Here is a 26,711-nt window from a genome sequence, read left to right as displayed (position 1 = left end):
CTCTCAGAGCCTCTTAACCAACCAGCCTCATGAAGTCACTTTGGAGTCAGTAACCTTATAGATGAAGAACAGGGATGGGGAGAATCTCCGGTGCTTGTCCAAGGTCACGCTATCGGAACGGGAGGCTCCGAGTATCCCGAGTTTCTCCTCCTCACAGCCCTCTCCCTTCCTGCTCCTAGAATGTGGGTTCCTGCAAACACAGCAAAGTGCCTGTCGAGTGGCATCATTATTCTATTTATCCAGTGCAACCAAGACAAGTTCCATGATAAGAAAGTAAGTCCTCAGGGCCAAGGCCCATGGTCTTGGCAGTTCTCTGAGAAACAGTCCTGGAACATCCCTTGTGATATCAGAGGGAGCCAAGGACACACACTCGAACGTTATCTTGGGCAGTGGCCTCTTCACGCTTCATGCTGCATGATCAGGGTGAGAATCCAAGGCCGTAGAAGGGCCCCAAGTCTGGCTAAATACTCTGCCATCACTAAAAAGGGATATTTTTAAACATTTATTTATTTTTAACTTTACCGTACCATCTCACATGTGGAATCATAGTTCCCCAACCAGGAATTGAACCCGTGGCCTCTGCACTGCAAGTGCAGAGTCTTAACCACTGGACCACTGGGGAAGCTCTGAGAATATACCCTTTGTTGTGACTGTATGCAGTCCTGGCCTTGAAGGAAGCCCTGAGGCTGGGGACAGGGAAGGAAGGGAGAAGGTGACCCAGAAACTTTCCCAGTATCAGGACCAGTTACATAATTTACAGGGCTGAGTGTACACTGAAAATACAGGGCTCCTGTTCAATAATTATTATGAGTTTCATGATGATGATGCCAGAGTGTTTTTAATAAGTAGAGATAAGCAGAGACTTTCATCCTGAATATTCATTGGAAGGACTGATGCTGAAGCTGAAGCTCCAATACTTGGACCACCTGATGCACAGAGCCAACTCATTGGAAAAGATCCTGATGCTGGGAAAGACTGAGGGCGGGAGGAGAAGGGACGACAGAGGACGGTTGGATGGCATCATTGACTCGATGAACATGAGTTTGCACAAACTCTGGGAGATGGTGAAGGAAAGAGAAGCCTGGTGTGCGGCAGCCCACGGGGTCGCCGAGTCGGACATCACTGAGCGACTGAATAGCAGCAAAGCAGAGGCAGGGAAAGGCCCCTGGAGGAACCATCACTGCTTCCCTCGTAACGAGAAGACCTGGCAAAATTGTGAATGAAATAAAATGATGAAAAACACCCCATGCGTTTTGTTCTTGGCATGTGCCACAATCCGAGCGGATACCTAATTTGGTGGTGGAGGTGGGGTGGACAAAGGGAAAGTGTTACTTGCTCAGTCGTGTCCGACTCTCTTCGACCCCATAGACTGTAGCCCGCCAGGCTCCTCTGTCCATGGAATTCTCCAGGCAAGAATATTGGAGTGGATTGCCATTCCCTTCTCCAAGGGACTGTCCCAATCCAGGGACTGAACCTAGGTCTCCCTCATGGCAGGCAGATCCTTTACCCTCTGAGCCACTAGGGAAGCCCATTTGGTAGGGGGTTTGGTGTGCTCTATGAAGATCTACCTGATAAAGACCTATGGAATCCAGAATCGGTCAGGTTTTCCCTTCAGCCCATGCTAGTGCTAATCCGCATCACTCATGTCTGACTCTGTGCAACCGTATGGGCTCCTTTGTCCATGGAATTCTCCAGGCAAGAATACTGGAGTGGGTTGCTATGCCTTCCTCCAGGGGATCTTCCCTATTCAGGGATCGAACCCACATCTCTTACATCTCCTGCATTGGCAGGCAGGTTCTTTACCACTAGCGCCACCTGGGAAGCCCCCGCCCTTCAGCCTATCAAAGCTTAATTACCCTGCCTACTAAATAAAGCATGAAAGTGGTCATATTGACTATAGATACAGGATGCGATAATGGATGAGAGTATATAAATGAACACTCATTTACTGTTTATCCTTTTAGGAAACACTGGCATGTTTAATGAGGCTCTTTCCAGTCCAGCAGCACTTAACCTTTTTAAAGTCACAGGCTCCGCTGAGAATCCAATAGAAGAAAAATGCCAACTCACACAAAATCTATTTCAGGGGCTCATGAAACCCCTGAAGCATGCAGTCCAGAATCCCTGCTTCCATGGGTAGGAGAGCTGGGGAAGGTGATCTGAGGGCTGTTTCAGGCCTGTCCTGGGTCCCTAAACCCACTTCTCACCACTGGCTACGCCCTGTCTGAACACAAAGCTGATCTTGGGGTTGACCTACGAAACGCCATAGTTATTTGCAAGTGCCTCTTTCCCGCTGGTCGAACAGACCTTAGGGGTAACAGACCGGAAGCCAGCGATGGGAACAAAATGTGAGACAAATGGCAGAGAGGAGCAGTGAGAGGGCCCAGGGTGGGGAGGTGGGCAGCTTTTGGACAGGGCAACAGCAGGTCTTGTGGGCAGAGCAGCACAGAAAACCCACTCCTTGTCGACAGGACCTGACTACCCCCAGGGCGAGGTGGCTGAGCCCAGGCCAAGGGGGGAAGCTGACATGCACGTGCCCATCACAGCCGCCTGGGGACATCCGTGGGCAATGCCACCTCAACCCATCACCACTCCAGAGTCGCCCAGGAGTCTGGTGCCCAAACCACTGCAGTGCAAGTCGGAGTCTCTCAAGGCAGTGCCACCTGGGGGTGCCCAGCAGGGCCTGGGAATAGAAGGATATTCCCGCCAGCCCTGACTGCTCCTTGCAGCTCCAGATCTCGGGCAGATGAGTCTGCCCTGCATTCTGCCTTCTCAGATGCAAAATGCAGAGGATGCCAGGACAAGTCCCCAGGCCCTCCTCAAAACCCGAGGGTTAGATGTGCTTCAAGATTCAGAATTGTTCAGACCTGAGAAAGGTAATAGAGTGCCTAGCCATTACAGTAATACCCGTAGTGGGTCCGTCATCAGACATATCAATGGCGAGTGTGCGTGCTCAGTCATGTCTGACTCTTTGAGGCCCCATGGACTGTGTAGCCTGCCATGGAATTTTCCAGGCACGAATACTGGAGTGGGTTGCCATTTCCTCCTCCAGGGGATCTTCCCAACCCAGGGATCAAACCCGAGTCTCCTACTTGGCAGGCAGATTCTTTATCACGGCACCACCTGGGAAGTCCTAAGCACATCAGTATGACTATTCAGGCTGAAAAGAATAAATAGTTTAGGTCAGGCTTTACCACCAAATGGCTTCATTGGGTTACACTTTCCCACTATTATTTAGTGGTGAAATAATTTTGTTTGCAAATTTTGCTATTGTTCAGAAATGCCCTGAAGATACGAACGCCCTGGAGGACCACTATTGTGTGGATTAAAAGAGCTCCCATGCCCACCTCCTCTGGCCATCTGCATACCTCAGGCCCATTCTGTCCTAGAGTTTATCACACTGAATTACAATTCTCAGTCTGTTTCCCCTTCTAGATTTCAAGCATCTTGTGGGTGGAAATGACAGCTAGCTTATCCGTGTACCCCCAGCAGCTGGCCCACACTAGGCTGGCGCTCCTGCTAAGTCACTTCAGTTGTGTCCAACTCTTTGCAACCCTGTGGACAGTAGCCTGCCAATCCTCTGTCCATGGGATTCTCCAGGCAAGAATACAGGAGCGGGTTGCCATGCCCTCCTCCAGGGGATCTTTCCCAGCCAGGGATCGAACCCACGTCTCTTACATCTCCTGCGTTGGCACATGAACTCTTTATCGCTAGTGCCACCTGGGAATCTCAGGTACATGTTCATAAATGTGTGTGAAACAGAATTTAATTATACATCTAAATCTCTCCACCTCCCTGTCTCCAAGAAGTTGGAAAAGCGCATCCCAAAAGCACTCCCTCACTTGCTCCTAGAACCCGAGCACACATCAAAAACCAATCTGCTTATTCAGCAACATCACCATGGTGCAGGGGAAACTCTTTTACACTTTAAAATACTTTAAGCTTTAAAAAAAAAAAAAACCTCAGAGGAACACATTTTTATTCATGTATTTATCGTTTTGCGTGTTTATCTGGCCATGCTGTGTGGCTTCTGGGATCTTAGTTCCCTGACCAAGGATCAAACCCCTGCGTTGGGAGCTCAGAGTTCTAACCACTGGATCACAAGGGAATTTCCTAAAGCATTTTTTGTTATAAACCCGATTAATGACCACTAGGAATGGCTCTGACCAGGCAGAGACTTGGGAGTTTGCTAACCAGCAAAAATTTATCTGAGTCCAAAGTCTTGCCTCCAACCTCTAGACTAAAGAAGCACCTGGCGGCCTCGGCAGGGAGCCGAGTGAGGCCAGCTTGTCTGTCTGCCGCTCCGGGGGCCGCTCCCACACGCCTGGCTGCCTGGGCACAGGGCCAGCAGGAGCTCTGCTTTCAGGGTTTCGCGTTTCGCTTTCGCCGGGAAGACTCCAGGCCTGGCTAGGTTTGGAAGGCTCTCGGCCGCCTCTTCACACACATCACTGTGAGAAATCCAGCGGCTGTCTACACAGGCGGCTGTCTACACAGATGCCGGCTGCAGCCTGAGATGCACGTGTGCTAAAAGGGAAAACGACGTGGAGAAAGCAGCAATTTGCCAGGAGAACCGAGGGGAAGGCTCCTCGGCAGGGGGACTGAAGCAGCCACGAGGATTACTGTCCTAGGTGAGGGTGGTCACCTGTATCACATGGCCACGCTGATAAGATGCAGGTTAGGATTAACTCGCTGCCTCCACTGGATGCACAGTGAACATCTAGAGCAGTGGTTCCCCACCTTTTTGGCACCAGGGACTGGTTTCACGGAAGACAATTTTTCCATGGACACGGGGTCGGGGGAGGGGGTTCTGAATGATTCAAGCACATTACATTTATTGTCTGTTCATCTGGCCATGCTGTGTGGCTTGTGGGATCTTAGTTCCCCGACCAAGGATCAAACCCCTGCATTGGGAGCTCAGAGTTCTAACCACTGGACTGCCAGGGAATTTATTTATTTATTTCATTATTATTACCTTGTGGTAGGTTTCCCTGGTGGCTCAGACGGTACAGAATCTGCCTGCAATGTAAGAGATCTGAATTCCATCCCTGGGTCTGGAAGAGCCCCTGGAGGAGGAAATGGCAACCCCCTCCAGTATCCAGAATTCTTGCCTGGGAAATCCCATGGACAGAAGAGCCTAGTGGGTTACAGTCCATGGGGTCACAAACAGTCAGACACGAATGAGCAACTCACACACACACACACATATAATGAAATAATTTTGCAACTCATCATAAAGCAGGATCATCAAGCATTGGATCCTCAGAAGGAGCACCCAACCTAGGTCCCTCGGGTGGGAAGTTCACAGGAGCGTTGGAGCTTCTATTAGAATCTAACGCCACCCCTGATCTGACAGGAGGCGGAGCTCAGGCTGCAATGTGAGTGATGGGGAGCGGCTGTAGATACAGGTGAAGCTTCTCTTGCTTGTCCGCCACTCACTTCTGGCTGTGTGGCTGGGTTCCTAACACGGGGCTTAGGGACCCCTGATTTAGAGTGCCTTCCCAATGGCTGCCATCCGTTGGTGGGTCAGAGACACTTCCAAGGGCCCTCATATCTCAGGTGGCCAAGGAGCCTGGGTCCAGGATGTCCCTAAAGTGTGTCTTGTCCCAGGTAGAGCTGCACTGCATCCCCGTTCGCTTGATCCAAGCAGTATCTGCTCCTCCGCAAATGAAGATGTCTGGAAAGTCACCCACCCTCAGAGATGAAAGGGCCCAGAGAGCAGGGCTCCATCGACCTCCATATTTAGAAAGGACACATTTACTGAATGAAATCACATCTGTAGAGCAGATTTCCAGGACCAAAGCGCATGTCTGGTCCTGGGAACGGTAAGAATGATGCCAAGGCGACTCTTCTGGGGCTGTGGAGGGCAGGCCGGGGGAGGGGAGGCACTGAGTTGGCCGCCGCACCTAACTTGGTCCTCACCGCTGTCCTAAGAGACGGTTTCAGAGCACTCTTCCGAGCAGGGGACCACTGTCTCGCTCATTACCTGTGCCGGCCTCTCGGGTTCTCCTCCTTCCTGCTTCTGAAAACTGCCCCTCAAAGCTGTTTTCACACAAAGAGCTGGGGGCACTTGTCCCCCGAGGTGTTTTATGTGGACAGTGTAGCCAGAATCACCCCAACTAATACACAGTGCCTGTGTGCACGTTAAGTCAATTCAGTCGTGTCCGACTCTTTGCAACCCTATGAACTGTAGCCCAGCAGGCTCCTCTGTCTGTGGGATTCTCCAGGCAAAAATACTGAAGTGGCTTGCTATGCTTTCCTCCAGGGGATCTTCCCCACCCTGGGTCAAACCTGCATCTCTTGTGTCTTTTGCATTGTAGGCAGATTGATTCTCTACCCGCTGAGCCATCAGGGAAGCCTGGATTAGATAATACCAAAGTTAAATTCTTGGTTTTGAACACTTTACAGTGGTTGTGTTCTTTTTTAAAACATTTTATTTTTACTTATTAATTTTTAGCCTCCCTGCTTGTGGGATCTCAGATCCCCACCCTCGACTCGGGCAGTGAAAACCTGGAACCCTAACCATTGAACCACCAGGAAATTCCCTTTGGTTGTATTCTTGCTGTTAGGAAATACTGACCAAAGTATTTTGAGATAAAGGGACAGATAGCTCTGATTTATTCTCAAATGGCTCAGAAAAAACCAGCACACACACATATGTGTACACATATGTATAGAGAATATGATAAAGCCAATGGGATAAGATGCAAATAGTTCCGTCTGCCTAGAGTATATGGGAGTTCTGTACTAACAGGGAACTTAACACTGGTTCTGTGTGTCTGAAATTATATATCGAAGTAAAAAGCTACAAGGGAAAACAAATCCCCAGATGAGGAGGGGGTGTGGGAGAATACAGACTCTGTTCTGTTTACTTTAGTGTATGTTTGGAATTTTGCATCAGTGAGACAGTTTCCTGCACCAAGTCTCAGGTATGGTTTCAGTGGCAGGAATCCCGGGCTCCTGGGTGCCCAGATATCATCTACAACATCACGAGCAATGACCTGCGAGCTAGGAGTACCACCTGGATGAGCGGCAAGGTCCTCCAATTCTGCGCTTCCCACTCCCGACACCTAGAGATACACCTTTACAACCTTATTTTTATGATGTCATTTTTTCCTGATAATAAAATTAGTATCAAATCTCTCTGGGGGAAAACTTACATAAAGGTAATTATAAATTAGAAAATAAAAATCACCTTTTAGATATACATTGCTTCTATCACAAAAGAAATTTTTATCAGGACGGGTGAGTTACTTTCAACCCCAGAATTTTAATTGGGCCCTAGTACCTTTCCTTACATAGTTTAGAATATAAATTTCAGCCAGAATGATCAACTGATCTTTTTTTTTAGAGTTCTCATTCAATTAGACAAGGATATAAAGTAATGATTATTCAGATCATATGATAACAAGAAAATGCACATGCAGAGATGACATAAAAATATTTGAATACAGCATAGGGAACTATATTCAATATCATAATAACTTGTAATAGAAAAGAACAGAACAAAGGATATATAAATATGTATGTATGTATCTCCAAACAACTTGGCTATACACTTAAAACTAACACAATATAGCATAAAAACTGTACCTCAATTAAAAAAAAATTAACAACCCACAAGGGCACCACCCAATCAAAATCAATCAGAACAAATTTAGTTCCAGATTTAAGCTTTGCAGCTGCAGTTCTTAGATTGCTGGGAATTGAAGGAGTACCAGGGAAGTACCATGCTATTCAATGATTTTAACCACTGGGCACATGCTGACTGAATATCAGCTCTGTGCATCAAGGAATATTAGCACCAATAACTGTGGTTTATCCCAACCCTCATGGGAGCTCTGCTAAGTTTAGGTTCATATCCAGTCTATACTCAGAGGGTAGTGACAAATCTCCCCAGAGCTCCACATTAGAGTCAAGAGAGTCTAGAGTAATTCCAGTAGAGCTCAGAGATGCTAATAACTTGTCCACTTGTCAAGAGCCAGGGAGCCAAACACAATGGGTTTGGGGGCGGGTGTGGGAGGGGGAGAGATGTGGGTATTAGTCACACTTGCTAATAAATATCTTCCTTTGCTTATAGAGATTCTAGGGCAAAACCACTTGCTTTTGGGGACACTCCAGTGACTCATAGGTTGGGAATATGGATGATCTTCATCGTAACCATCTGTAAAAGCTTCTTGTGAACATATTTATTAGAAGAGTAAATTGACCAACTACTCCAGGGAACAGTTACATTTTAGGGATTCATTTCTAATTTCATGCATGGAACTTTTACATTAAATTGTATATACTACTTGGGGAAAAAAACAACTGTTCCTCTGAGTTATAAAAGGAGGAACTTTTATAGAGACCAACTGGACATAGAACAGACTGGTTCCAAATCGGGAAAGGAATACATCAAGACTGTATATTGTCACCCTGCTTATTTAACTTATGTGCAGAGTACATCATGCAAAATGCCAGGCTGGATGAAGCAGCAGCTAGAATCCAGATTTCCAGGAGAAATATCAATAACCTCAGATACGCAGATGATACCACCCTTAAGGCAGAAAGTGAAGAAGAACTAAAGAGCCTCTTGATGAAAATGAAAGAGGAGACTGAAAAGTTGGCTTAAAACTCAACATTCAGAAAACTAAGATCATGGCATCCAGTCCCATCACTTCATGGCAAATAGATGGGGAAACAATGGAAACAGTGAGAGACTTTATTTTTGGGGGGCTCCAAAATCACTGCAGATGGTGACTGCAACCATGAAATTAAAAGACACTTGCTCCTTGGAAGAAAAGCTATGACCAACCTAGACAGCATATTAAAAAGCAGAGACATTATTTTACCAACAAAGGTCCGTCTAGTCAAAGCTATGGTTTTTCCAGTAGTCATGCATGAATGTGAGAGTTGGACTATAAAAAAAGCTGAGGGCAGAAGAATTGATGCTTTTGAACTGTGGTGTTGGAGAAGACTCTTGAGAGTCCCTTAGACTGCAAGGAGATCCAACCAGTCCATCTTAAAGGAGATCAGTCCTGAATATTCATTGGAAGGACTGATGCTGAAACTGAAACTCCAATACTCTGGCCACCTGATGTGAAGAGCTGACTCATTGGAAAAGACCCTGATGCTGGGAAAGATTGAGGGCAGGAGGAGAAGGGGATGACAGAGGATGAGATGGTTGGATGGCATCACTGACTCGATGGACATGAGTTTGAGTAGGCTCCGGGAGTTGGGTGATGGACAGGGAGGCCTGGTGTGCTGCAGTCCATGGGGTCGCAGAGTCGGACACGACTGAGCAACTAAACTGACTGAGAGACTAGCTCTCTCTTTTTTTAACATAGAGCCTGACTCAAGACTATAGGGAATTAATTGCTTGCTTGATAAATGTTTTATGATGATAAGGTGAAGGATGCTTTGTGAGATGGCCTTGCTCATTTAGATCACAGATTGCATTTACAATCATTGCCTCTTTAGGGAACCAGGCTAAAACCAATACAGGCAGGGGCTTCCCCAGTGGTCAAGTGGTTAAGACTCCAAGCTCCCAAGGCAGGGGGCCTGGGTTTGATCTCTGATCAGGGAACTAGATCCCACATGCCACAACCAAGACCTGGCACAGCCAAACAAACATTCTTTTTAAAAATTAAAAAAGTCACACCATGACAGTCAAATTGTGAGTACATGACGGTATTCATACAACAGACAGAGATACAGAAATAAAACTATTTTAAACCTGAGTTCTAAACACTATTCTTATACCTCTTCATTTCTGAGTCTACTGGTATTTGGTTTTTTTTTTCCCATTTCAAAGGCAACCTCAGGAAACTTCTACAATCCCCAAAGACCTTAATGACCACATCAATGTCACCTATGTGTATGGAAAGTAATGACCTGCTCCTAACAAGCCATCCAGCAACCACCTAGAGACGATTAAGCGCTGACCTTAACTCAGCACCCTGCATGCAGCCTTTGACTCAAAGGTTTACACAGCAGTTTCACTACCACCTGTTTGACACATTTCCCCCATGTCTCATCTTTAAAATGCACTTTGCCATACTCTCTAGACAAAAGCTACTGTTTTGTTTCCCTGATCACAGAGTTAGCCCTTTCCTCCAAAGTAATTGATGCTTCATTTCTAGCTTGTTTGTGCAGATAAAAAGTACTTTCTGGGTCAGGTGACACGGAACAGAAATCTGGCCGTGATGCCATCACTGACATCTTACATCACTGCACCTGAAAGATGAAGACAAGGATCAGCCAAGAAAACCACTCATTGATCTGGGGAAAGTGTGTCACCATGGAAAACTCTGGGGAAGAATACATTCTAAGTCACTCACTGTCCATCTTTTTCTTCTTAATCTCATTTTCCCACAAGGCATTTAACAAATTCCTGTGCCCAGAGCAACCTTCTCCAGCCCCGTTTTACCCCATAAAAAACCCAGAAGAGGGACAGATAATTCTGCAAGCTCCTTCTGAAGTCTGGGTGACTCCTGGGTGGACATGCAGAATCCTGGGGGCCCTGAGAATGACTTCTCTCTCCCCAGTCCATCCTCTGAAATCACATGGAAAGTTATCTTACAGGAGGAAAAAAAAAAAAAAAACAACACTTCTAAAGTTGGGACAAAATGAAAACTTTCCTTAGAAAGGCCACACAAATCTAGAAAAATGGTACAGATGAACCTATTTTCGGGGCAGGAATAGACGTAGAAAATGGACACGTGGACATGGTAGGGGAAGGAGAAAGTGAAAGTCACTCAGTCGTGTCCAACTCTTTGCAGCCCCATGGACTATGCAGTCCATGGAATTCTCCAGGCCAGAATACTGGAGTGGGTAGCCTTTCCCTTCTCCACGGGATCTTCCCAACCCAGGGATTGAATCCAGGTCTCCCACATTGCAGGCGGATTCTTTACCAGCTGAGCCACAAGGGACGCCCGGGGGAAGGAGAGGGTGGGATGAATCCGGAGATTGGACTGACATATACACACTGCTATCTGTACAACAGACAGCTAGTGGGAACCTGCGGAATGGCACAAGGAGTTCAGCTCTGAACTCTGCGCTGATGTAGAGGGGTGGGATAGGGGAGGTGGGGGTGGGAAGGAGATCCAAGGGGGAGGGGATATATGTATACATGTAGCTGATTCACTTCGTTGTACAGCCGAAATTAACAACAACATTGTAAGGCAATTGTATTCCAATTTTTTAAAAATGGCCACACAGACATCAAACTCATTCATTCAACTCTTCCTTCATCCACCCTTCCAGCACCACGTATATGAAGCAGAGGCCATGTGTTGGGTCCTGGGGAGGCAGATATGCCAGGAAAGAGCTCAGAGCCTCATGGAAAAGGCAGACATTGACAACTCACTGTGATGACAGCAGGAGTGGGGACAAGCCAAACCGGTAGGCAGTAGAAGGGAAGGGCACGTAAAACATGAATCCAGGGCCTTCCCATGGAATGGAGGTGACACCAGTGAGCGAAGGTCAGGAGAGGGAGGGAAGGCAGGCCCTGGAGCAGAGGTGTTGGCTGTCCCAGCAGCCAGGCCCTTCTCTCCCTTCCCCCAGAGCCTGGGTTTCGGTTGGTTCTTAAACCCCACCTCATGTGGCACGTGGCTCAGAGGCCAACCCTGATTAGCTTGAATCCCTTGCCAATGATGGCTTAACAAGGGACTTGGGACCCAGTCCTGGTGATGATCCTGAGGAGACAACAGCTGTGAGACAACCAGGAGAGAATTTCTCTGGTGAAACTTCAGGAAGGGGGAGTCTCTCTCTTTTTCCGTAGGACATCGTTGTAACTGCTGGAAATCTGGCAGCCATTTTGCAACCACGTGGAAAACGAAATTCCACAGGACCACCATGGCAGAAGTGAAATCTGCTCTTTGATGTCATTTCTGAGTCATTCCACAAGGGCCCTACCTTAGGATTACTTCTGTGACAGTAGAAATTCTCCTTGTCTTTTACAGCATACTGAGTTTTGTGCTACTTGCAGCCAAAAGCATTCTTTGTGGAAGGCGGCCCTCTCCCCAGGCCTCCTCACCTTTACCAGTTCATCTGTTAAAGAGACAAGCTGAGTTCCCAAGAGCCATGCACTGAGCCTCCCTGTTATTCTTCCCCAGCTCTACTCATGAAAATAAAAATAATTTTCTAGCCCATGAATTAAACATCACGGCTGCCGGCTGAAAGATTTTAGCAACAGCCTTTTGCTGGCAAGAGAGGCAGGATCCCGACATGTTCTAAAATAAGCTACAAGGAGGCAGGAGGGGAGGAGGGGACGCCAAGGGGAAGAGGCCATTCGAAGGACGACGAAAGGGTGGACAAATCCCACTTGTGTCCAGTTTCTCTGAGCCATCAGCCTGTGACCCAACTTGAGGGAGTGTTTTCTCTAAGTTCAACCCAGATAGGTCAACCGGAGGCCTTATCAAAAGGCAGGTATTGACTCAATAGGTCGGGGACGGGGTCTGCCAGTCTTTCTTTCTAACAAGCTCCCAGCTGATGTTGTGATACTGGCTGGTGGTCTACAGCCTGCTGGGACTTGCAGAACCCTTCAGCCTCTAACCGGCTTCCCAGCTGGTACTAGTGGTAAAGAACCTGCCTGCCAACGCAGGCGACAAAAGAGACGCGGGTTGGATCCCTGGGTTGGGAAGATCCCCTGGAGGAAAGCACGGCAACTCACTCCAGGACTCTCGCCTGGAGAATCCCATGGACAGAGGAGCCTGGTGGGCTACAGTCCTTAGGGATGCAAAGAATATGACCGAAAGGACTCAGCATGTAAGCATCAGCCTTTAACAGTAGGCTGCAGAAAAGGGGAGCAGGACGTAGGAAGGAGGATGGTGAGAATTAGCTGTTTAAACTCAGGTTCCAGGGAGGAAGGGGAGTCAGATGAACCCCACACACACCTTTGAGAAAAAGAGGAAAGAGCGCAGACAAGCACAAGAGGAGAAGAGCGCCCTGGGTCTGGTAAGCCAGCGCCATTATACCCTTGGGGGCACATTAGTAATCTAGTCCTGGGACAATGCCCCCGAGTCAGTGAGATCAAAGGGCCAGCTGAGACATTATTCCTAGCTCTCCCTGAACTCTGGCCAGCCTGAGGGGGAGGCACCCAGCCCCACTGCACACTCGCTCTAAGGTGTCTGCCCCAGGGTCTTTCCTGAAAACCTTCAGGCTCACTCATCCCACCAGCATACGTCTGGTCTAGAAACTACGTGCTCAGAACCACCGGTGTGTGTGATGGGCGAGCAGAGGTGAGGGACAATTAGAGGATGAAGGGCAGCCGCTCCGCAAGCCCGACCTCCTCCCAGTCCCGCTGGTCCTACTGACTGCCCGCCCTGGATCTGGGCCCCGATCACTTTCAACCTCGCTGAGTCTTCAGGTCCTGGACTGGCCCTGCCCTGGCTCTTCTCTCTCCCCTGGGGACCTCTGTCCTGTGGTTACAATGCCATCTCACCAGAATCCCCCAGCCGGGGTCTCCAGCCAGGCTCAGTTCAGCCACCTCCTCCTCTTGGGTGTTGTTTAGTCGCTAAGTCATGTCCAACTCTTTTGCAACTCCATGGACTGGAGCCCGCCAGCCTCCTCTGTCCATGGGATTGCCCAGGCAAGTATACCGGAGTGGGTTGCCAGTTCTTTCTCCAGGGATCGAACCTGCATCTCCTGCATTGGCAGGTAGGTTCTTTACCACTGAGCCCCCTGTGAAGCCCCCTCGTCTAGGGCACCCCCCTGACTCCTCCAGGCTGGTGACCTGCAGCTGAGGCTGCCCTGGCGGTTCTCACCTCTCTGTCTCCCCAACCGGCCTGAAGAGCCATGAAGTCAGAGAGGGATGAGGCGGGTGCAAGTCATGGGTGAGAGTAAGCGTAACTGAATATGGAGCAGGGAATCAAATGCACCAGCTGTGCCTCAGAAACACCCGAATGCCTTAAAATAATAATAATAAAATAGTCAGGGCCTCCCTCCTAGAGATTCCAATTCAGTAAGTTCAGGTAGGGGCCCAGGCTTCTGAATACTGTAAAGGACATCCAAGTGATTCTGATGTTTTGACAATAGTTGAAATGGGGAAAAATGAATGAATTCATGGGTAAATGAGTACATGATTGCATGTGGAACTGTGAGGCTCTCACTCAGAGTGTGAGCAAGCCATGGGCATTTACAAGGGAGAGCAGATCCCTGCTTCAGTAGCCACCAACCCATTGCCAGGGGAAATGAAGTCAGAAACCATGCTTTATCCATGACCAGGGCTTTCTGACAACCGGGGGTGGGCGAGTGGTGGTGTGGCGGCTGGAACAAGTCCTAGCCGCCAAGGAGGAGCTGCAGGAAGGGAAGGAGTGAAGGGAAGTAGCAAGGGTCAAGTTCTTCACTGTCTTGTTTCATTCCACTCCAGCTATGAACTGATGCTGGCTGAGCTGTCACTCTCACTGGGCAACTAGGGATGCCTAAGCTAGAGAGGGCGATTGATCTGCCCAAGACTGTACCTGGGGGGCTAGGTTTTGAACCCAGACCCTCAGAGTCCAACGCCCATACTCTCAACCCCTCGCTGGTGCCACTTCCACAGAAACGGGACACGTCACAGCAGAGGGATGGGGAGACTGCATACCAGAGAAGACAGGACATCAAAATAGTTGCTCAACAAGAAATATGCTAGCCAAAGATAATGGTGCTTTTTATAAAAAATTTCTGGTGGCTCAGGCGGTAAATAATCTGCCTGCAATGCAGGAGCCCCAGGTTCAACCCCTGAGTTGGGAAGATCCCCAGGAGAAGGGAATGGCTACCCACACCATTATTCTTGCCTGGAGAATTTCATGGACGGAGGAGCCTGGTGGGCAATAGTCCATGTGGTCACAAAGAGTCAGACATGACTGAGTGACTAACACGTTCACATTGTGTCACCCTTCTGTAAATTTATCACTGGCTTTTTAAAGCAATTATTATAATTTTCTACAATACACAAGTCAGGACAAGATGAGAACTAAATGTTATACAGGAAAGGTCGTGATGTTTTATTTGGATTTAAACACTGTGCATTATATTGGAGCCAGAAGAACTCCAGGTCCCAGACAGACAAACTGAAGCCCTGTGAGTTCCCTGATGCTGCCCCCACCGTGGGGGGTTAGGTGCAACAGAGAGAACTGTCCAGCCCGCGGCTCCACTTTGACATTTGGCCTGATGCTTAAAGAACTTCCAGCTCAGTATTATCACCCCAATTTCAGAGACCAGGAACCCACGGCTCACACACTGGAAAGAGACTTGCCTGAAGCTGAACTAAGAGGCGAGGCTGGGATCTCAGCCCTGGTTCTTACTCTGCAGAAGAACTTCACATTTTAGGATCACAGTGCGGTTGGCAGTGACATTGACCAGTTTTAGAAGAAAAAAAGAACTGAGTTAATAATGTTAATCTCAACCTATATTTATACTTGTTGAGACTATGAAGCCAGTAAAAGCACACCCCATTCTCCCGGGTTTCTCCTTACTCCACCCAGCCTGGGGCGCGGCCCTTAGTCCTTGCCCCATTATTAAAAATGGAAGAGTTGCAACAATGGACTGGGAATTACAGACTTTAAAGGGAAGTTTCCTTGATGTTTTTCAGTTTTTTTAGTAGTTTGAACATTAAAGTTTTGGTTTTTTTTAAAAGATGACTCAAGAAGACAAATGCGGGAAAAATTCAACACTGAGAACCTCAGACATTTAGAGAAATGATTAAGCCCTGTTTTTACAGCGATTGGCTCCGCTCAAAAAGCCCCAAAGAAAACACTAGAGACCAGGTGAGTTGTCCAGCTGAACAAAAAGATACTTATTTACAAAACAGTGACCTTTTAGAGGAAAGGGGAGGAAGAGAGGATGAAAGAGAAGGGACTGGGGGAGGGAGGAGGAACAGGGCTATTTGTGTTCATTTCTCTTTGGACACTTTGAGAAAGAACCCTTGTTTCCCAAACCAAAGCAATCTTTTCCATGCAAGAGGCAACGAAGCCACATTGTATGCCAGCTTTGTAGAACTGATTGTGTTGCAAGAGGGCCTTTTTCCCTTCTACTAAAGAAAAAAAAGCCAGTATCAGGACCAGGAATAATAAGGGCACCTAACAGTTACTGGACATCAGCCAAGGGTCAGGCACTGTGCCAAATAATTTACACCTATTATCAAATTTAGTTCTCACAACCTCATGAGCAAGAAGTACCGATTATCCATTTTACAGGTGAGAAAGTTGAGGTCTGGAGCTATTCATTTGTCCCATCAGGCTATGCAGTTGGTGAACAAGTAGGAGAGCAGGGATTCACATTCAGAGCTGTTTCTCTTTTGAGCCGTGCTCACCCTAGAAAACCCGGAGGTGAAACAGAAGTCCATGGCCATGCATTCTTGGAGCGCCTCAACAATATTAGGGATTTGACAGAAAAAGAAGCACAACTCAACCAAGACGTTAGGATCATCGAAGGTGTGGATTCAGGCTACCCAATGCCTGGGCAGCTCACAGGATTGGACAGAATTTGACTAGTGGACCAGCAGGTTCCAAACCCCTGCCTCTCCTGACCCAAGCTCCTGCCAGACTACCTTATCCACCTCTGCCACGTCTCAGCTTCCTCCCATAAGCTGGGTTTCAGCAACCAAAAGAGCACCAGTGAATCCTATCTACTTCAGCAATGGACACATTCAGCCCGGGGCAAGATGGAAGGCTGAGAGCTGAAGAATTGATGCTTTCAAATTGTGATCCTGGTGAAGACTCTTGAGAGTCCCATAGACTGCAAGGAGATCAAACCAGTCAATCCTAAAGGAAATCAACCCCAAATATTCATTGGAAGGACTGATGCCGAAGCTGAAGTTCCAATACTTTGGCCACCTGATGCAAAGAGCCAACTCATTGGAAAAGACCCTGATGCTGGGAAAGATTGAGGTCAGGAGGAGAAGGGGGCAGCACAGGATGAGATGGCTGGATGGCATCACTGACTCAGTGGACATAAACTTAAGCAAACTCTGGGAGATGGTGGAGGACAGAGGAGCCTGGAGTGCTGCAGTCCATGGGGTCGCAAAGAGTTGGACACGACTTAGCGACTGAATAACAACAATAACCGCAAGATGGAAAGGAGCAGGGCAGGTGACTTGTTTCGCATGCCTGATCCTCTCATTGAGGTGGTCATGATGTCACCAAGGCATATTCAGGGGACTCGAATGACATTTCAAGGGAAACCAGAAAAGTTCCTCCTGTTTCTGGAAACCAATGGCCAGAATGCCTAGACATAAGGCGAAGCTTGCTGGGAAAAAGCACTAGGACTTTGGCCTTGAATCATGACTGCTGCTCCTCACTCCCTTATTCTACTCATCTTGGGAGTGAGGGCATGAACTAACTGCCCCTTTGGTCAAAAATCCTCAAAGCAGGCCCATGTGTGAGCTTGAACCATCAGGTAAAGATTTTTTCTCCAATTGGAGTTCACATTCTGCCCTTGAAACTCAAAAACTCATCCCTTAGGACCTGTGGGCACCAAGAGTGTTCCATTCTGACAGCCTGCCCACTCAGAAAACTGCAAGGATAAGGAGAGTAAACAACTTGCTCTGGCCCCAAGGAGAGTCATAAAAAGGCGGGGGATGAAGCAGTGGAGGAGGTTTGGACTAAACAACTTGATGAGATCTTTCATGGATGACATTTCACCGCCAAGCAAATTACTCTCCGCACACTGCACACCTAACACATCCTTTGCTGGGTACACTGCATGGATGCCTCCTGTTTCCAGGGCAACCGTACCTGGGGTGGAGGGTGGCAAGCAATGGATGGGCTGGCTAAGCCTTATTGCCTTGACAACCCAGGTCCCTGAAGTGGATGAACAACCCACTGGTGCATAAGCTCAGCCCTAACACTAGACAGAGCCAGTGGGAGTGAGGATGGAAAAGGCATCCAGTGGGGAAAAATCTGTAGCTCAAGGCACGGGGGTTTTCAACAAAAATAATCCTGATCAACAGGCCTCCAGGAGACCATCAGCACACAGATCTTGGCTGTCTGTCTCCCTCACTTTTTCTCTCACAAGATATCCATCAGATAACATTCACTTATTTGGAATGTTTCTAAGTCACAAGTTTGGATCTTGAAGCTACAACATCCACCACTGTCTGCCCTTTTTTGGGGGGCGGGGGGAGGGAGCAGGGGTGGGAAGGGCCATGAAGCTCAGGTGGGGAGAGAATCAAGATTCGGGGAATGGAACTGATGAAAAGTAGCTAAAGCAGAAGACTCTGCAGGGAGGCAGAAGGATGGGCCTGGCAGCATCACCCATCAAGTGGATCCCAGGTTCCTGCAGTGTGTTGACTTCTCCGGGGAGCCGGAGGAGTCTGGGGCCACGATGTTATCTTCCAGCCAAGGTCTTTCAGAACAAAGATTCTGTCTCCACCACCATGAGTGGCCGGGAAAGGGCAGAGGTGACTTGGCAAAGCTGGAGAGGAGGCCTTGTCCTTGTGGCTCCTGGTGGGAGGCCAAAACCAGGGGGTGAGTGGCTGTAACAGGTGGAGCCTGTGGGCCTGTGGAGCTCCGGGCATGTAAGACAATATTTTAAGTGCTCACTTCTCCCTGAGCTTTCTCGGACACTGCAGCTATTAAGACTAAGGTCTGATCCCCTGGTGCCAGGAGGGCTCTGAAGTCCAAAGGCAGAGTCTTTGGACTAGGGCTTGGGGGGGGGGGGAGGGGTGCAGAGGGAGCGGTTCTAGGGGATACAGGGCAATAAGAGCTTTGGTTGGCTGGTGGAGGGAGTGTGTCCAGGAAGCAATGGCTGAGCATCTTACGATCTAATCATCTAGAGGTAAAGGTAGAAAGAAGACAGGAGAAGGAAACCAATACATATCAAAAAAAGATGGAGAAAAGGACACTTAAATGAGGAAGTGTACTGATGTTGGGAGAGGTTACTCAATGCTTTCAGCGGACTTTCAAAGACTTCACAGATTCCCAAAGACCCCCGACCCTCCCAACATTCCTCAACTCTGCTCAGCCACGCACCCTCCCCAAGAGGCACCCATCTTCTGGAAGGGTCTGCTTCCTAGAGCAGAGACTGCAGAGTTTCAAGGGACAGCTTAAAACAGAGTGGCCCCGTTCTGAACCCAGGCACTTGGAGCTGGCACTATGCCAAGTCGGAAGCTTTGCCGAAAGAGGTCCTCAGATTTTTTTCCTTCTTCTTCCCCTCTGGAAATAAAAGGAGGTTGTGTTTCTCCTGCACACCACCCCCACGCCCCTCTCCCCCGGCCCCATTCCTTGCCCATCTCGGACAGATCTTAAAGGGCTTTTTGGATTACTTCGCCAGATACTCAGCCCAGGATAGCAAAGCCCCCGGCACCTTTTTGTCCCGGCTAAGGTAGCCACAACAGTGACTGACGCCAAAACCAGTTACTAGGGCAGGGGGTTTGGAAGAGGTTCTGAGTCAGCCATCGGAGTCATGCGGGGCAGGCTCTGAAGCACCCCCGCCCGCGTCTCCGGGTCCCCAGAAGCTGGGGTCGGCGGCGCAGACTGGAGGGGAATTGGGCTCCGGGGTTCCCCCCCATGCTGGCAGGGGTGGGGGTGCTAGGAAAGTGGGTGGCGGTGACAGACTGGCACCTCGTCAGAAGGGGACAGGCCTGGAGGGGTCTACACAGCCACGTCGGAGCTTTGTGCTGGGCCAGAGCTCGCCGAGAAACTTCTGGGGCCGGAAAACTGCAACAGGGCACATGAGATCCCGGGGGGGCAGGGACGGGGGCCTTACAGGGGCAGGAAGGGAACTGGCTTCTTCCACCTCCCGCGCGAAAATCAACGCTGAACCGGTGCGGGTGGTCTCTCCACCCCCCGCCACAACTCCCTTTCTAGTCCTTCACTCGGCCTCAAGGTCCGTGGCCCACGGAGGAGGCTGAGACGCTGCAAGGCGGCCGACTGGAGCGCCCCTGGGACGCACAGGGGCTACAGTCACCGCGTTGGTCTCCCCGCCCTGGAGCCCGGGCTTGGCATCCCCCTTCGCGCGCCTCTGCGCACGGCGCCGGCGCCGCAGGACCCCGAGTCCCTCTCGCTCTCCATCCAGGGGTCGCCAAGGGCGCCTACTCAAGGAGACAGCGGAGGGGGCAGAAGTTGAAAATACCTGGATAGTAATACCTTCCCGTCCCAAAGGCCGGACAGCTACAGGCCTGGGGGCGGGGGAAGGAGCTGGGGGGAGCAGGAGAGGAGGCGAACCGAGAGACGCGGGAGCTCCGCACCGCCCGCAGCCAGCGGCGACCCGCGATCTCGCGCGCCCCGGCGCCGCCGGCCTCGCCGCGCCTCGCTGCCCGGGGGCGCAGGGGGGCGCGGGCGGGACTACTCACCCCAGAGCAGAGTGAGCGGCTGGGCTTTGGGGATGAGCACCAGGGAGTACACGGCCGCCAAGTGGAGCAGGCTCATCAGGAAGACGTTCCTCCAGACGATGTCCTGCCGGTGCCCGCGCGCGCCCGGCCTCTCCGGGCCGCCGCCGCCGCCGCCCTCCGAGCCCTCGACCCCGACCCCCGCACGGATCTCCTCCTTGGCGCTGCGGAAGGGGACCTTCTCCGCGTCCACGGCCGGGCCTGGCATGGCTGGGGAGACCTGGGCGCCCGCGGCAGTGGCAGCGAGCCGGCGATCTCCGGGGCGCGGAGCTCTCCGATGGGGGCGGCGGCTTCTGCCTTTTTTTGAGGGGATTGGGTGGGGGGATCTCCGGCACCTCCTGTCCCCGCCTTCCCGGCCCTTTTCTGCTTCCTTCTCGCTTCTTCAGGCGTTCAGCGTGGCCTAAGAATGCCAATCTTGGCGCCCGGCATCTGTTGCTGGCGCATCACCCGCTCGGCTGCCGGAGAAGAACTCGGCGGCGGCGAGGAAGAGGGGGCGAGCGCGCGTGGCGGGAGGGGGCGCCGGGGGAGGGGAGGGGGTGTGGAAAGAGCGGAGAGCGCGGCGGGGGAGGGACTGCTCGGAGGGAGCGGGGAAGAAAGACCTGCATAGCTACAGCCAATCAGGGTCGCCCTTGCGGCTCTTAAAGAGAAAGGCGCCCCCTTGGCCTCGGCTGCCCCGGCTCCCCGGGGCCGGACGGGGCAGTCCCCTGGGCAGTGGGCAGCCTCCGCCGGGGTCGGGGCGCAGGGGAGTGGGTCGAGGGGGCTGTGGCTGCAAGGTCAGGGAGCTCGCAGAGCCTCCAAACCACTTGTGCTGCTGCTGCGGTGGTTTCTCCAGTTCCCCAAAATACCTTTCCCTGTTGAAAAAGACTTCTTTTCCCCCCCACTCTTTGAAGCTACAGGCTGGAGAATTTGCAATCCTATTCCCAAATCGCAGCACAAGTTAAGGCCAGATCTGGGATGCCGATCAGAAGTTCCTGTGTCTCCCGGCTCCTATGGTTCTGGGGCCTGTGTGGAGGGGATGCAGGCAGCAGCTCGCTCGGTTCTTATCTGAACAACTGCAGTCAGGCACAGAGAAAGTGCTCAGATAGCGCCTGTTAGATGATAAATGATCAAGGGGCCGGTTAGTATCCAGTCGGGCCGGCCCACTTGCACAGCCCATCACCCTTGCAGCTGTTCCTGGTAAATTCTCCCCTAGCCAGTTGGCTTCTGGACTGTCTTAGCCTTGAAGTTAGCTCCGGTTGAGAATGTGGCTTTAGGAAACGGAAAAAAAAAATCATCCAGAACGTTCCAAGGCAAATGAACCTAAGAAAAAATCTTGTCTGCTCATTCCCCCTAAGGCAGATAATTTAGAGCTCCCCAGAGAGTACCCTGATGGCACAGGAGTGCAGAGAAGGGGCAGCTGACTATGCCCCATAAAGCCGTGGCTGCACCCGCAGTGAGCAGGAGACAGGCCCAGGTATGGAAGCCAGGGGCCCTGAATTCTAATTCTCACTCACTGTGACCCAACTTGGTCCCCTAAGGACGAATTTCCTTGTTGTTTTCAGTTGCTCAGTCCTGTCCCACTCTTTTTGCAACCCCGTGGACTTCAGCCCCCCAGGCTAGAATGTCCTCCATTGTCTGCTGGAGTCTACTCAAATTCTTGTCCATTGAGTCAGTGATGCTATCTAACCATCTAGTCTTTGCTCTTCTTTCCAGCTTGCAAATTCTATAAATGTGAGTTAGAAAGGAGACTGCTACGTTGACAAAGATGGCTTTGGGATCAGCCATTGTTAGTGATTCTTACCAGCATTCTGTGGTATATGCTGTGCACTCAGTCATGTCTGACTCTTGGCGACCCCACGGACTGTAGCCCACCAGGTTCCTCTGTCCATGGGATTTCCCAGGCAAGAATACTGAAGTGGCTTGCCATTTCCTTCTCTCCGGGATCTTCCTGACCCAGGGATCAAACCTGTGTCTCTTGCATCTCCTGCATTGGCAGGCAGAATCTTGGCCATTAGCGCCACCTGGGAAGCCCTCTCGCATTGTCTGAGACAGAAAAAAATATTACCCAGAATTGATTACTTGAAAGGGCCACACATGAGCGTCTTGTTAGCAGACCTGAATCAGTCCAATCAGCCAGAAGAAAGTAATGTATAATTTAAAACTGACCCAAGATATGTGACTTGTGGAATGGGGGCCCTGAGTCAGTGTTAGGGTGTTGCTTCAGACAAAGCTGAAATTATAGAATGAAAGGATTCTTGCCAGGCCACCAGATAAACGTCAGCACTGTCATTAGACCAATGAGACAGCAGAACACGAAATGTCTGCGTGCATGCTAAGCTGCTTCAGTCGCGTCTGATTCTTGGCGACCCACCAGGCTCTTCTGTGCATGGGATCCCCCAGGCAAGAATAGACTCGTGAGACAACAGAACATGAAACTTGAGGGGGTCAGTTTCATCAACCTTGGTTTCATACTGAACCACTTCTCACGCTCCCTCTGCTCCCCACAACCCCCAGACCCACATACTCTTTGTGGCTCTCTTTTCAGCCTGTCCTTTATCTCAGGGTGAACTAGTTGCTCTGTCAAAAGCCTCTCTCTGGCTTATCGTAATGACTCACCCCACCATCACTGTAACCATTCAGTCATTGGTTGGGCATGTATTAGGTACCTGTTAGGTGCTAGAACTGGTGGATGCTGGGGATACGAAGATGGATAAGATGTGGTCCCTGCCCTAAAGGAGCTCTCCATCTAGGAGAGAAGACAGATCAAAGAAATGTTACCTCTTGGCTATGAACTGGGAAGGGCAGCAAGGTCCAGTCCATTATCTGGGGGGGGGGGGGGGGGGGAACCACCTTGTCAGGCATCAAGTGTATTGAGTTGGCCAAAAATTTCGTTCAGGTTTTTGTAAGATTTTTTTGAAAAACCTGAATGAGCTTTTTGCCTAATCCAGTACATACAGAATCCAGGGGGATTCTAAATCATTCTTCAGGGGGCCTCAGAGACCCTTATCCTGTTAGTTAAAGTACTCTAGCTTGAATCTCTCTTAAGTGAGCATCATCCACAGATCAGACTGGGTGTGCCAACCACTTCAGCTGGTTGAACTCAGGATGGGGAGGGGGATGTTTTTATGTTTTGGAGGTGGGAGGAAGTGCTCTTCAGGCCCTTCAGATAATACTTACGAAAGAGGGGTGACAGCAAATAGCCCCTCCAGGTCTAGCCTCAGAGTGAAGCCTCTACAGAAACAAGGTATCCTATTGCTGATAATGAACATCCCCCGTAGTATATTATGTCATCCAGCCGACTGTCTCTTTTTCTCCATCTTGCCAAAGACCCTAGCATATTTTCTTAGCTTCTGGTCAAGACCCTAGAAGTGGATGAGTGGTCATCTCACTCATGGAACAGTAACCTTTTTATCCTGTCAAACAAATAAGTACCAAATATGTGATAAGAGTTCTAATAGTGGTATGAGCAGGATAAAGTGGGGGCATGATGAAGGAGTAGTTAATTCATACTAGAGAAGAGGAAGTTTGTGGTAACTGGGAAAGGTTTTCTTTTTTTGGAAACTGATTAAAAAAAAAAAAATTCACTGTGGTAAAAGTACACAGAACATAAGATTTACCACCTTAACCATTTATAAGTGTTCACTTCAGTAGTGTTAAATATATTCACAGTGGTGTGTAACTAATCTCTAGAACTTTTTCACTTAGCAAAACTGAAATCCTATACACATCAAACAATTCTCCATTTCTCTGTGACCCTACTCCCTGGAAACCACTATTGTGTTTTCTGTTGCTTTGAGTTTGACTCCTCTAGATATCTCATAATACAGTATTTGCCTTTTTGTAACTGGTTCAGATCACTTAGCATAGTGTCTTCAAGTTTCATCTATATTATAGCATGTGTCAGAATTTCCTTCCTTTTAAAAAGAAGCCAAATAATATTCCAGTTTGTGAGAAATGGCAACTCACTCCAGTATTCTTGCCTGGAAAAATTCCATAGAGTCCATGCGGTCACGAACGTGTCAGACACACCTTAGCGACTGAGCGTGAGCATACTGATAGCACAGCACGTCTTAATTCGGAGTGGCCTCACGTGGCTACTGGCTACATAATAGAAAGCACAGTTTTGAAGGATGACCAGTTTACTAGACACAGACATGGTGGAGGGCATTCCTGGCAGAGAAAGCAGTGTGAGCAAAAGCTTTTGCCTTTGTCACTTCGAGACGTATCCGAAATATCCAAAGCGAAAGTAGGGGAAGAGTGGGAGATGGAGATGAAAAGTCATGCAGTGGGCAGCCCATGGAGAGTGTCTTTCGTGCCCTGCAGAGCAAGCAGCGTGGTAGGTGAGGGGAGTCGCTGATTGGCTTTATGCAGTGTAATAACAGGATCGAGCTTGGACCACTCTAGAGGAGCTGTGGCGAATGACTGGACGGCAAGTAGAGGGAGCTAAGACTGGAGGCGAGAGGAGCTGTTAGGGCACCGTGTTAAGAATCTGGTCGGTTGATGAGGAGGGTCTGAAGTAAGACACAGATACAGTGTCTGAAAAAGAAGTGTTAGAGAGGAGATGATAAAGCCAGAGAAACACAAAGAGAAGCACCACAGGATTTGATGCTTGACTGAACATGAAGGAAGAAAAATAAAAAGGACAGGATTCTTTTGGGTAGTCTCTGGATTGGGTATTCAGGTAAAAAACAATGCCACTTCCTGAGTAACAAATCACACTGTGTTTATTACCATTTTTGTGAAATCGGGATAATGATACCTCTCTTACAATATTTTCATGGTGACTGAAGTTTAGAACTGTATCTGGCATGTAGTAAGGAATCCATAAACATTAGTCATCATCAGCATTATTATTTTATTAATCATTTGGGGGATGGGACTGAAGAAATAGGAGCAAGCTCAATAAGGAAAAAAAAGTCTTGTCTTGAACATCCAAGTGAAACTGTCCAGTAGGTTGTTAAATATACATATATGTAAAAAACACACATATATACATACAGACCTGGAACCCAGCAAAGGTTTAGGCTGGAGAAAATAACTTTTAAATATATATATATATATATTTGGCTGTATCAGGTCTTAGTTGCAGCATGTGAACTCTTTTTTTTTTTTTTTCAGTTGCTAAATGTGTCTTTATTTATTTTTTAATTTTTTTTTATTAGTTGGAGGCTAATTACTTCACAACATTTCAGTGGGTTTTGTCATATATTGACATGAATCAGCCATAGAGTTACACGTATTCCCCATCCCAATCCCCCCTCCCCATGTGAACTCTTAATGACAGTTCATTTCAGTTCAGTCACTCAGTCATGTCCGACTCTTTGTGACCCCATGAACCGCAGCAGGCCAGGCCTCCCTGTCCATCACCAACTCCCAGAGTTTACCCACACTCATGTCCATTGAGTCGGTGATGCCATCCAACCATCTCATCCTCTGTCGTCCCCTTCTCTCCCTGCCTTCAATCTTTCCCAGCTTCAGGGTCTTTTCAAATGAGTATGTGGGATCAATTTCCCTGACCAGGGATCACACCCAGGCCCTGTGCATTGGGAGCGTGAAGTCTTAACCGCTGGACCACCAGGGAAGTCCCTGGAGAGAGTAACTTAGTTGTAGTTCAGTTAGTAAAATCCTGGTGGTAGAAGCAGTCGCCCAGGGAATGTAAGAATGACACTCAGAATAGACATCCAGTGAACTGCTATCTACGAGACTGGCAAAGAAAGGGAAGCCAGTGTGGACCGAGGACAGAAGAGAGATGGGGAAGAAGGAGCAGAGTGTGGGAGCGCAACCTTGAACACTACAGAAAGGCTAGGGAGGATGGGAATGAGGAGTTCACTGCAGAGAGGCCATCATTGACCTTTGCCAAGGCCTTTTCAGTGAGTGATGGAACAGTCCTTACACAGAAGCGGAGGAGGAGATGCTCGCTTTGGCAGCCCATATACTAAAATTGGAACGATACAGAGAAGATTAACACGGCCCCTTCGTAAGCTTGTTGTGCAAATTTGTGAAGCATTCCATATTTTAAAAAAAATAAGGAGGAGGAGACAGCATGGTATACCTGTATAAGTTAACTTTTAAGAAGCTTGGCAGTGAAGAAGAGAAGAACAGAGAGATGAAGTTTAGTGTGCAATTATGGATTTCAATGGGAGGGATTTGAATATATTCAAATGTTGGGGAGGGAAAGATAATGAAAGGTCAAAATTCAAAAGTATGAGAAAGAGGATGCTTCACGGAGCTATTTTCTTAGGGTTGGGGGAAGGTTAGACAGGATGGGACCAGGTGATCAGATGGTTGGCCTAACTTTGAACAGAGGGACAATTTTTTCTTGGAGACTGGTAGGAAATGGGGCTTCCTAGTGGTGGTGCAATGATGAAGATTTCGCCTGCAGTGCAGAAGACCTGGATTCGATCTCTGGGTCGGGAAGATCCTCTGGAGAAGGAAATGGCAA

General features: G+C 49.1%; 1 protein-coding gene and 2 non-coding genes across 3 annotated transcripts in view; 1 reads left to right on the top strand and 2 right to left on the bottom strand.

Moving 5' to 3' along the window:
• Window positions 1-20,805, bottom strand: part of SCD5 (stearoyl-CoA desaturase 5) — a 170,095-nt gene extending 149,290 nt beyond the window's left edge. The window contains exon 1 of the mRNA XM_065914514.1: window positions 20,255-20,805. Coding sequence (XP_065770586.1) covers window positions 20,255-20,498 — 244 coding nt within the window. The 5' untranslated portion in view covers window positions 20,499-20,805. The remainder of the gene's footprint in view (window positions 1-20,254) is intronic.
• On the bottom strand, window positions 550-622 carry TRNAA-UGC (transfer RNA alanine (anticodon UGC)). The gene has a single exon. It is a non-coding gene; the product is annotated as a tRNA-Ala (tRNA).
• Window positions 20,806-26,180: 5,375 nt separating the features above from the next.
• On the top strand, window positions 26,181-26,287 carry LOC136153114 (U6 spliceosomal RNA). Its single transcript, XR_010660352.1, has one exon. It is a non-coding gene; the product is annotated as a U6 spliceosomal RNA (small nuclear RNA).
• The last annotated feature ends 424 nt before the right edge of the window (window positions 26,288-26,711 follow it).

This window comes from Muntiacus reevesi, chromosome 22, assembly GCF_963930625.1.
Source record: "Muntiacus reevesi chromosome 22, mMunRee1.1, whole genome shotgun sequence".
Taxonomy (NCBI): domain Eukaryota; kingdom Metazoa; phylum Chordata; class Mammalia; order Artiodactyla; family Cervidae; genus Muntiacus; species Muntiacus reevesi.
Note: the sequence above shows the minus strand (reverse complement) of the source record. Positions and strands in the feature narration are given on the sequence as shown.